This window comes from Quercus robur, chromosome 2, assembly GCF_932294415.1.
Source record: "Quercus robur chromosome 2, dhQueRobu3.1, whole genome shotgun sequence".
Lineage (NCBI taxonomy): Eukaryota > Viridiplantae > Streptophyta > Magnoliopsida > Fagales > Fagaceae > Quercus > Quercus robur.
The window spans coordinates 82,076,831-82,089,332 of NC_065535.1; the positions used below are offsets into that span (position 1 = coordinate 82,076,831).

The window sequence follows — 12,502 nt, forward strand, 5'->3', positions numbered from 1 at the left end:
GGTTTGAACCACAAATAGGGGACGCTGTAAAGAATGTTGCTAGACTATCACTTGAACCCCCAAAAAATTAATCTAAGAGGCTAGACATAAGGATAATAGGAATTCTAAGAAAGAATTAATCAAGTTCCTTAAGTATCTATACATAAAAAGATTAATAGCATAATGATGCTCTAGAGTAAATTATGTTTTGTCTTAACAATTTGTGTATCATTAAAAAGTATATAAAATTTGGAAATTATTCTTTTAGTTTTAAACAAAGATTTTCAAACCCAATTTTTTCTACCGTACAATCAAAAACACTAACAAACATATCAAAAAATTAATAAAATTCAACAAAACTACAATTCAAATAAAAAAGAAAGGGAAAAATAAAACTCACATCAAAGCCAAACTTCTTATCCCGAATATGTAAAACATATCAAACATGATGTGATCAAGCTAAATATCCAATGCATAATCAAAATTCCAAATTTTTATTAAGGTTTTGAAGTAACACAATAGAAATACGTCATTTTTCCCAAGCAAAAGTGTTGGTTAAAGTTTTATACATGATGATTGTAATTTTTTTTCTTAATAAATAAAAAAAAAAACCAAAAGTACAAAGGGGAAAAAAGTAGAGAAATTTTTTTATAAAAAGAAGAAGTATTGTATTAATATTGTCATAATATAATCTAACATCTAATCCAACGTGTGAAAAATGAATAGATAAATAAATAATTTTAAACACAAAAATGAATTTGTTTTCTTAAAAAATCTCCAAGAATACACAAATGAGATAAGGAAAATGAGCCATACAAATTATTAATTCGTAAATGCTTAAAACAATTACTCAAGTATCTAAGAACATCATATAATAAAGACTTAACAATTTGCTACTAATTTGTTAAACAAAATATTTACAAATAGTGAAAGGAAATTATACAAAGATCATTTTCTTCAACTGCACTAAGTATTCTTCATCATATTGTCCAGACTATCCTACTGTTTTCCAAATAAACTAAAACCTGACAACAAAACAAAATATAGACACATTATAATATGATTTTTCCCCAAATCAAGTCAACAAAATTAAAAGTATTTATTGTTGTAAGTAAAATGATAAAAAAAAATACTTGCATTAAGGAACTCATGAATTAGTCAATAATAGAACAATGGGAATACAAGCCTCATAAAAAAAATCCAACAAAAAATGAAAAAAAAAATGAGAGAGAGAGAGAGAGAGAGAGAGAGAGAGAGAGAGAGAGAGAGAGAGAGAAATGATCTTTTTGTGTGAGAAAAATATACATAAAATGGGTTTTCTATTCCAAAATTTCGGTTTTTCACAACCTTATCTCTTTCTCACTCATACATTGATTATTTATTTAAGTTTTACGATGTTGTATATACCAATGCACATTCTAGATACAATCACCTATCATTTACAACAACAAAATTAGCACAATACTAATTGTTCTCCATATTTTTCAATCAAGTTTTAGTTTTCATCATTTTGAGAAGACATCAATTATATTTGTCTAAAACTTTCAAAATTAAGGCAACAATAGGAAGACCATTGAGGTAAACAAAACGCACAATAAAAAAAGATATATATATATATATATATATTTTCCCCGTTTTCCTTTCCAAAATTTTCAATGATATTTACTTTTATTATTTTTAATTGACTTAAAATTGTTAATGTAGTTTTATTTGGCCTATCATTGTTGTGGAAATTTTTTATGCTTATTTGTAGAGCGTCAAAAAATTAAAATATATTAAGTGTAGTAATTTTGTTGTTGTTGTACCCCATGTCTTTCTCAAATTTGTTTGTGATTTTTATTTTGTTCATTCTTTTTACAATATTAAATATATAAATACATTAGTTTTACAAATTCATCTTTGGTCGTTTTAAATTTACATATTTATCTACTTTAATGTTGACGCTATAACTAAGTATTGTCTATATATATTCCTCTTAGACAGTTTTAAATTTACATATAATTTTTCCCTTTTATTTTTATTTTTTTATATTTTAGGTCTTTTTATTCTCATTCTCTTACTATAAATTTGTCACGGTAGATAAACGAAGAGACACTTAATGCTTAATGTCTTCTCAAAATGGTGAAAACTAAAACTTGATTGAAAAATATGGCAAACAATTAGTATTGTGCTAAATTTTTTGTTGTAGATGATGGGTGATTGTATCTAAAATGTGTATTGGTATATATAACATTATAAAACTTAAATAAATAATTAATTAATGTATGTGTGAGAGAGAGATAAGGCTATGAAAAACTGAAATTTTAGAAGAGGAAACACTATAATGGTAGATAAATGAAGGGACTATTGAAATGTTAATTTTATCCACTAAAAAGATAATGAATTATTCAATTTTAAAAATTACATGAAATTAGAAAGAGGAAAATGAAAAGTTGAAATCAATTTAGGTAGCTGAATAGTCAAATATTTGTATCTAATGAATAATAATGTTTGCCCATGATTTGTATTTAATTATTTTATATAAAAAAAAAAAATCATAAAGAGAAAAATGATTTAAAAAGAAAAAGAAAAAGAGTATAATGTAGCTGATGATGTGACTTAATAGGAGCATAGTAACATTAAATTAAAATTTAAAATAAGTTATTCACATTTTTTTTAGGGATATGAAAAAAACTAGATATGTATTAAATGTGTGTCAGTTTAGATGAAGAAAGTCAAATCATTTTACAACCTAACAAAAATGCCCTTGAACCCAAAATTGAAAAAACGTGTTCTTTATCTCTAAATTTTAATAAAATAAAATTATTGTACCTTGCAAATAATTGTTTAATCCTTCGTTGAACACTTGAACTTTTCTTCATCTCCCTTTTTTTTTTTTTGGTGTGTGTGAAGTGGGTTTGATAATAGTAAAGTGAAAGAAAGTGAGTTTGATATTGGTAAAGTGAAAGAAGATGAAGAGTAAAATGTTGATAAAGTGAAATTAGGTGGGGAAATAAAAAGTGAAATAGAGGGAAATGTGTTAAAGGTATGTTAAAGGAGCATTTTTGTTCTATAATTATTGGAAAAACCAAAGTACATGTCTAACATAAACCACAACTGAAAAGTAAAATTTTGCTAATATTCTATGGAGGTGGGATTTGTTATAGATCATAAATGAACCACAGCTGTTAACAAAGTCCTTTATAAAAACACACAATGTGTTACATAAACAGTGCCTATAAATTATTACGGTTGTAACTTGTAAGGTTTTTTCTAGTGGAAGTTGGGCCATCTCTCTTGGAATCATAGGATTAATGGGTAAATTTACAAATGCACCTGAGGAGATGCCCTTTGAAGTAGAACTATAGAACTGATTGGCAATCTCGCTTGGAAGTCTATGCTCTGTATGTGCCAATTTCACAAATATAGAGGGATTTCACAAGAGACTTCCAGCATGCAAGAAAAAATGGCCACATCATTCTCAGTGGATTGTAGTAAGCCTTGGCTGATAATTTTGAATTATTTTCCAACTGTACTGAATCTTTAGAAGAAACCCATGATTCTAGGACAAATTGCTACAGTTTTTTTTAAAATATCTTTCTATGTTAGGAACCTAGTGGTTCATAATGGGATCGGACAGGAATTATAAGAAGATTGATGGAAATTGTAGGAAAATTAACTTAATTTGAGGTAGTCATTCTCCATAGAGAGAGAAAGAGATTAAGAGAGAAATGCATTAATGTACTAAGAAATTGGTTTATTCTTCAATATGTAAATGTGATTACAAGTAGATATTTATAGAACCATAAAACTATATTATTGGCCCACATGGCCTTATCCATGGTCCTATTATTTTCCATATGCATTAATAATTCCAACATGTGTTAAATGTGATTAACATGCTTGGAATTGTAACTAACTAACTAACTAAATGCAATCAATACTCAAATGTGGGTTCCTAACATTCTCAAATGCCTTCAATGTTTGAGTGATGAAATTTTGGTCATTTACAAATTATCAATGGCAATATCGGTTTCATGACCAGATCAGCTGCGCTCTGCATAAACTACCAGAGATCGAAAAAAAAGAATAGTATGAACTATGAAGTAATCTTTATATCTCATAGAGAAAAAGAGAGAGCTACAAGCTGTATATACAGCAGTGCATGACCATTAGAAGCTTGACAAAAAAAAATTACAAGCTCAATCGAGGTCTTACCTGTTCCTTGGTGACTTACAAAGTATTTGAAACTAAACCATATTACAGCTCTTTTACTTTCACAAACATCAGCCTCTGCCTAAACACTGATGTATCACACCAGTGACTGCAAAAACAACACCTGGCTTGACCTACCCTTAAGAAGGGTTATGTTATTATCAGATTAAACATGACATTGGACGGTAAAATATAAGCACGTCCCAACATGCCCTGTTCTTGGTGCTCCTACAATATTTACAAACAAGATTTATAGTTCAACCTATGGCTTAACTTCAGAGTTGTCACTTGATGTTCAGGGCTGCTGACATGGTACGTAGCTCCTTTGCAATCTCTGAGAAAGCTGGTCTAGAGTTAGGATCAGATGACCAGCAGCTCTCCATCAATGATCTCCATGCAGGGTCGCACCAGTTTGGAATTTCTGGTCGCAGGTTGCCTTTGATTATACCAGCTGAAATTTATCAACTAGATTTGCATCATCATCCTTTAATATAAATGGATAATAAGCAAGTATTTATATCAAAATACTTTGGGTTAATTGTTGTCCAGTTTACACATAAATATAATGTAATATTATATATATATATATATATTCAAACACCACTTAATTTATATGAACATTATTGAGATTCTGTTAGAGCTAAATGATCCATGTCGTTGACCTCTTCACTAGCATAGAATTTATAGATGTGCAGAAAAAAAATGATTATCAATTGGATAAGATCCTTCAGAGGATTAAATCTCTAGTAAGGGAAAAGAGAGAGAGCGAGAGTGAAAGCAAAGAGCACCAACAATTGGGAATTGAGTTATCAGAGAATACAGGGCAAAAGGGTTGCAAGAAAAGATTGCCAATTTATCTTAAGTGGAGGTATTGCTCCAGATATAATACGATGGCTAACAGTTTTCAGATTCCTAAGTAATATAATTTGGACTGTAAATAGATAACACTATGATATACAGTCTGAAAATTATTCAAAGTGTCTCAATTACCAATGAAAATAAGAGTTTTTAATATACTCACTTTCCATTTTCAAATTAGACTATACCTATTAATTCCTCAGAACGCATTTTCGCAAAGGGTTCCTCCCCAGTCAAGAGTTCCCACATGACTATTCCGAAAGAGTAGACATCAACCTACAACAGGTGATAACACATTTTACAACCAAAGTGAATGGCAACAGATTTAAACTTAACATGTTTGATAATCTAAAGTGGGCATGCTCGCCTTTTCTGTAACCATGCTGTCCTCACTATTCAAAAGTTCAGGAGCCATCCATGGTACGGTCCCTCGTACTCCACCAGAGACAAGTGTCCTCTGTTTAATTTTTGATAAGCCCAGATCACCAATCTGAAAGAATGATTGAAAAAGTTTCAAAGTTGTTTAATAAAAATGATGAAAAATTCTGAAAACAAGAAACTGAGGCCAAGGACGATGGACCACACAATAAAAGAGGACGTATAAGATAAGAAATTCTAATCAAAACCAGCGATGGCTCTTATCAGGTAGATTACCTTGCACACTGGTCGATGAGGGTCCCTCATATTCACAAGGAAGTTGTGAGATTTCAAGTCAAAGTGGACAATGTTCTTCCCATGTAAATATTCCATACCAAAAGCTGCATCCATGGCTATAATAAGCCTCTTCCTACGATCAATTGTCCTGTAATTAAGAATTGGCATATTTAAATATAGAAAATGAGTTCCTACAATGGTGTTCAACAACTTAATGCCCAAAAGAATGACAGAAAAAATGATAGATGTAGCAGGAAACATAGTCAGAAAATGCACAACTTCTAGCTAGGGGTATTACTGTATATTGTATAAGCTAACCTTAGATGATCTACCAGACTCCGAGCAATGTGTAATCTTACCACATCTGAATTTTCAATATGATAGTGGTGATGGTCTCACCAATGGAGGATTCTAGATGTGATCAAACTGATTGCACAACCAACTCCAGAACGTGTAGTTAGACATTTGAGGTGTTCATACTCCTTGCATGATAGATTACGGCACACCCTCACTCACACAACTCATACCTCATAGCAAGTTTGCCATGATCATATATATAACTGGAAACCAAATTGCATTGCACACGCTTGTTTAAGTTCCTTCTCACTCCGTAATATTTTCTGATTCCCATATGATTACATCATGACAGATGTTTGATACTTGATACATTCACATGAAATATATTAATATACCCTTAATATTTGATGGACAGATGCTATCTAAAATTCTTTTCTTTTCTTTTTATTATTATTATTTTTTTTCTCTTTTGTTCACGCAATCAAGAAACAAAATAAAGCACATTAATATGCACTACTATAATATAGCTGAATATGAAGGTTAGCCTTAAGAGATATATAAGCTAAATCCAGGATCCTCAACATTATGGAACATTTTTACATATTATGGTGGTCCAAAAATTCATGGAATTATTCCATAACTGTCCATTTTCAGATAGATCAATATATAAATCAAGGTCGGTTTAACATCCATTTAAGATAATCACATAAAAAAGGAGAAGCAAAGTGTCCTGTATTGATGGAAAACAATCAAACACAATTTGCAGTAAAGAGTCGAACTGAATGAATTATAGATTGAACCACAAAACAAGATTAGATACCATACCGATCTTTTCTTCGCAAAACTTGTTGTAGGGAGCCATTGACCATGTACTCTGTCACTGTTGCCAAATTTGTCACAGGTCCGTCCCTAACTACACCATAAAATGCCATAATATTTGGATGGTGAAGCTGACCTAGTAAGTGTGCTTCCCTCCAAAAGTCTGCAACCTGCAAAGGTGTAGATAGAAACAATTAAGTTGAGATAATATGCAGGTATTCAGTGCTGACAATAGCACACAGCCATTTCCCTATTTCCTCTCTAGTACTTTCTTCCCTGGAAAGCATCATCTTTAGGGTTTCATTATCACCATCTATGCACATAATTTCCTTCTCTTAAGATATTTAACTGATTTTAAATTTATGCTAACTGTTGATGTTGGAAAAATAAGGGACATGAGTTGAAAGCTTCAAAACTGAGAGAGTAGGACATATCCAAATCAGCAGTTCAAAAACAAAATAATCTCCTACTCAGGTATCAAAACACAAATAAGTTCAGCCAAAAAGAAAAAAAATCCAACAAACTTTACATGAAACGTAATTTAGAAGAGAATGGTCATCATTCAATAGGTTAGAGCAATATTTAACTCAAAGATCAAACCACTCAAGTGAAATTGAAATTGTATGGATTATAATAGACAGGTGATTGTACATGACTAAGCAAACCAATGTGAACAGACGACAGAATAAATTTAACAGTGGAACTGTGGGAAGAAAATAAGAAAATTACCAATCGGTCCTCCTCCAATGAACCTTCAGTGAAGCAACTTGGCTTCATCCTCTTAATGGCAACATCAGACCCCTTCCATTTTCCATAGAAAACAGTTCCAAATGTGCCTGAACCAAGCTCCTTTATATATTCAAGGTCAGCATTTTTAATAGTCTGCAGAACAAAGCAGAAAGAAACATTTTCTGTTATACTTTGCTCAGCTCAACTTCTACCAAGTTAAAAGACTTAAAAATCGTGTATGTTTAACAAATTACCTGCAGCTCTCTAGTGGCTAGATGAGTATAAAATGCATTCAGGTCACTAGGCATTCCACCAGTTAACTTGGAGCATTTAGAACTTTCATTATTGTCAGCCTAAGAAACCGGAAAAATCATTAGTAAGTCAAAGGCATCAAAGTTCAAAGCCAACTATCAGCCACTGAATCTAGCAATATTTTTCTTAAATCTTCTAATAAAAGAAATAAAATATCTGTAGTTAGTACCTTTTCATCAATGCTTAAACCATGTGGAGGGTCTTGTTGTAACTCTTCTGTATGCACGTCATCATTTTCCATTTTGGTTGTGTTCTGAGAGGAAGGATTGGGTGCAACTTCATTGGATTCATCAACTTGGGGCCCTGTGCTGAATTTCTCTTCATCCATAGGATCCACAGGTTTTGATTGAGGTTTTAGCATGGCATCCGCACTGTTGCAGGTAGCAAGAGAAGACAGCACAGAAGGTCCCACTTCTTTGGAGGATGACAATGAAAGGCTATACAAAGAAACATCCACTGAAGATTCAACTCCACCTTGTATGTTATCAGTGCCATTTCTATAACTGCTAAACGAGTTAATGCCTGGTTCCACATCTGACTGCTTACTATTGCACCTGAATTCTGTTCCATTGCTATAAGCCATATTATCTGAAAAACCTGAGATGTTAATTACCTTCGGTTTATCAATCAGGAGTGGTTTCTTGTCAAGGTCACTGTGAATGGGCTCACAATTTATGGGTACTCCATGAAAATTCTCATATAGAGCATGATATGGAATTTTGGGTGTGTCACAATTAGAGCTAGTCAAGAGATCTTCCTGAGTATCCACTGTTGTCATGCGTGACAAATGTCTCTCAGTACCCACATATGGACCATGGCAAGCTAAATGACATTCCTCAGGATTGGAATATCTGTAATGTGAAATTTCAGGGCAAACCTGCTCTCTTAATTTCTCATTACCATATTGAACATCAAGACAGGAAGTACCTTTATTCAAGGAAGAATCCATCATTCTCACCCTTCCTTCCAATGCTTGATCAGGCAAACCAGACCACAGTTTCCAAAAATTGGGATAATAAACCCTCATAGATTGACCCTGCTTTAATATGTTCGAATTTGGCCTAAGCCCATGGTCGAATTTCCACACTGAAACCCTTCCATCTAACCTAACAGTCCGATGGTTCCCCATCTCAACCGGATTGTTCTGATGGATACTTACATGATTGGAACAAATCCGCTGAATCCTAGTATCATTTACACTAAACCTATGGTTGCGGATGCCACTATGTAAGCCACCCCAAACCCTTTCATCTGTACAAGAAGATCTCGGCAGATAAGCACACCCAACCAAATGATCATCACAAAAATTACAATTGGGACCCCATGGCATAATGTTCTCCCTATTCAGTCTACTCATTGATGCCTGCTCAACATTTCTGAACTCCCCCTTAACCTCACAACCATTACACATCGAAACCTTATTAGAACCATTCAATTGCCTTGAAAGCTGCCCTGCTGCTGTTGCAGCAACTGACTGACCAAAATTCCCAACATTCATCCCAACCCCATTAGACACAACCTGACCATACAGCCCTGACAAACATCGCAAAGAACTATTATTCTCCACACATAGATTCCCATCCCTCGGATTCAAAGGATTCAAATTCCTACAACTCTCACTCCCTACCTTATTACCCAACACATCCACTCTACACCGGTTCTCTAAACCATGAGTTACACCTACACCATTAGACCTCAATGAAACCCGGGGTTCAGGGACCAAACCCACAACTGGGTGATTACCATATTTCAATTTCTCACCAAAACATGGAATTCCCATCTCAGTCCCAATAATCCCACCTACAAAACCCGGTTTTTGCTTAGCCAAAAATTGTTGCTTTAACACCATTTTCCTTAGAGAATCATCCCCATACTTCACTAAATTCTTGGCCACCTTACTCTCAAACTGATCTCCATTAAAACTCAAATGGGTCTCACTCAAAACCCCATTTGAACTCTTATCCCTCCCCACACAATTCACACACAATTCACCATTTCCAACACAAGTACAACAAAACACACCAAAGCTACAATCTTTCTTGTTGTCATTATCATTAGAAACAAATTGATTGGCACAAACAAAAAGCCAGAGCCTAGCGTTCTTACCGTGAAGCTGATCAAGCTCATCGACCATGCAGCGAACGTCGTCGTCTGAGGCAATAGAAACAAGAGGAGGAGTCTCATCATTATGCTCTTCGGAATTACAGGCTGTATTGTGTTTTTTGTGAGGATGAAGAAGGAGCTGGTATTTGAGAGAGAATGAAAACGATGGAGGAGACGACGTGGTGGTTTGGAAAAGATCCGAAATCTTGGAACGGAGCTTCGAGAAGGTGATGGAGCGGTCTACGGAGATGATTCGGGTCTCTCCCCCAACGTATCGGAGCTTTCCAGAGAGCGGTCTTGGCTGAAACGAACCGTTGAAGCTACACACCAGCTTAAGCTTCGTACTCGGCCTCTTGCGCCGACCCACAATAACATGTTCTTCTTTCATGGCAAAATGGCATGGCATTGCAGAGAGAAAGAGAGACTGTCTCTTTGGTGAGTGAGCCTGAGTGTGTGTGAGAGAGAGAGAGAGAGGTGGAGGGAGAGTTTATATAGTTGCGTGAAGAGTTGGGGTAGTTGAGAAATTGGGCTTCAGGTTGGGTGAAATTTGCGAGTTTGCCATTTGTCTCAGGTGGTTTTTCTGTTTAGAACGATGCGCGATTGTGTAGATTTAATGCACTCTCTTCCCATATAAAGATAGACGTTCACGTTAATCAATGACCCTACTTTTTTTTTTTTTTTTTTTTTTTTTTGTGCATAATCTAAGTATATATGTGTATGTGAAACTTCCTACTGAAAACTTCAACCTCAACATTTACTCCCACACGTCAAAAGTACTTATACATGTAGAAACATTTTTATAATTGTGGAGAGACCATTGCGCCAAAGGTGTACGGTGGTTAAACAATGACCTTATTAAGTAGAGTTGATACAATCTATATGTGCATTATTAAAGATAAATTATGTTCATGTATTTAATGTCAATAAATTATTGGTTTAAGAACTATTTTTAGAAATATTTTGATGGAAAAATGATAAAGTAATTAGGGTATGTTTGATAACTGTTTTTTTCCCTTATTTTCTGTTTCCAAAAACAATTTTATATTTTTGAGACTAAAAAACTTATTTGGCAACCTAAAATGGATAGAAAACAAAAACTGTTCTCAAAACTCAATTTGTGAAGAAAACTAAAAACATGCAAAATGCTATTTTTAGTTTCTAATTTTCAAAAGTCAATGAAAATACGTATTTAATTTAATAAATCTGTCTTATTTAATGAGTTAGTATTAGAGTTCAAATCCTAGTAACAACATATTTTTCTATTTTTCTATTTTTTTCTTCAAAAAATTATCTTTTTAATTTCAACTAACCAAACATGTTTTTTATTTCAAAAATACAAGAAAATTAGTTTTTTCTTTATATTCCCAAAAACAAGTTTTTGAAAATAGAAAACAAAAACTATTACCAGACATAACCTTAAATTTTTTGACAGCTTTTTATATTTCACACGAAAGTGGTGTTAAAAACTTTCCTAATATGATTTATTAACAATTACTCTAAAGGCACCTATTAACATGACCAATATATTATATATCATACATCTAAATAGTATAGTTAGCAATGAATTAAGTTAACTCATAGTTAGTCTGTATTGTGTATCTAAGAGTTATGTCATTTTGGATATACACCATTGTTAGTTTCTTTAAAACCTTCTCCCCTCTCCCAGTGTGTATGTGTTAAAATACTTAATATTCTAAAAAAAAAAAAAATTGGTAAAATTCTCTTGACATCCATTGAGAGATGAGGTTTAAATCTCGACACACAAAATATAATTAGTTTCTTAGTTTGATAATTGATGATAAGAACAATTATCATGGAGTGGACGTCATACGTTGAATTTCTATCATATCTAAAAACAAAGTATTTAGTAAATTACACGTATTACACTACGTATTACACATACGGACTAGTGTCTAACTTTTTGGTATTATATCAAACAACGTTGTTCATTTCGTTTCAGAATGAAATATTTCGATACAGATCAATTTTAGTGTATCGTTTCGGGATTGCTCTAAATAGCATAATTAGTAGTGTGTTCCAGTTAGTTCAAATAGTAAAAGTTGCTAGTAATCAAATAAGAGATATGTGTGTCTTTGAATAATAATAAGAGCAATCTTCATGGAGCAGATATCATACAATGAATTTCTATCGTACCTATAAATAAATAAATAAATAAATAAATAGTTAGTAAAGTATACATGTTATACTGTGCATTACACATATGGACTAGTCCTTAAATTTTGTTATTGTATCAAACAGTGTTGTTAATTCTGTTTTAGTGTTAGTTTTGGAATGGAATATTTCAGTACAAATTAGACCTGTTTAAACACCATATACTTATTGTTTTTCACTTCATTAACAAATTAATAGTATTTTTTTCCTCTCTTTATTTAATATTGCTTTCTAGTTTCGACATTTAATCTCACAATCTCCAAGAATCTGTGAGTTACTCTTAACTTCGCCCAAAAAAAAAAAAAAAAATTTAAGAGCATGTACGAATGAGCAAAGGTTTTTATTTTTTATATTTTAAATCAACTTTTTTTTAGAAAAAGGAACC

At 32.8% G+C, this 12,502-nt stretch overlaps 1 protein-coding gene across 2 annotated transcripts; it reads right to left on the bottom strand.

Annotated features, from left to right (window-relative positions):
* Window positions 1–4,093: 4,093 nt before the first annotated feature.
* LOC126715337 (uncharacterized) lies at window positions 4,094–10,430 on the bottom strand. 2 transcript variants are annotated; one of them, XM_050415902.1, is made up of 9 exons: window positions 8,012–10,430; window positions 7,785–7,883; window positions 7,531–7,683; window positions 6,938–6,971; window positions 6,808–6,862; window positions 5,686–5,833; window positions 5,399–5,521; window positions 5,220–5,307; window positions 4,094–4,624 (listed from the first exon to the last, which is right to left on the bottom strand). In XM_050415902.1, exons 1-9 carry the CDS (start codon window positions 10,349–10,351, stop codon window positions 4,458–4,460), a joined length of 3,207 nt encoding a protein of 1,068 aa, XP_050271859.1. In that variant the 5' UTR covers window positions 10,352–10,430; the 3' UTR covers window positions 4,094–4,457. The 2 variants fall into 2 exon arrangements, with proteins under 2 accessions (XP_050271859.1, XP_050271858.1); XM_050415901.1 differs by having other exon boundaries at window positions 6,808–6,971; window positions 8,012–10,426.
* Window positions 10,431–12,502: the final 2,072 nt, after the last annotated feature.

Coding starts and splice junctions, on each gene's coding strand:
- LOC126715337 (XM_050415901.1), bottom strand. CDS start 10,351: ATGCCATGCCATTTTGCCATGAAAGAAGAACATGTTATTGTGGGTCGG. Junction 7,884..8,011: donor GTTTAAGCATTGATGAAAAG/GTACTAACTACA, acceptor CCGGTTTCTTAG/GCTGACAATAATGAAAGTTC. Junction 7,684..7,784: donor TAGCCACTAGAGAGCTGCAG/GTAATTTGTTAA, acceptor TTTGTTCTGCAG/ACTATTAAAAATGCTGACCT.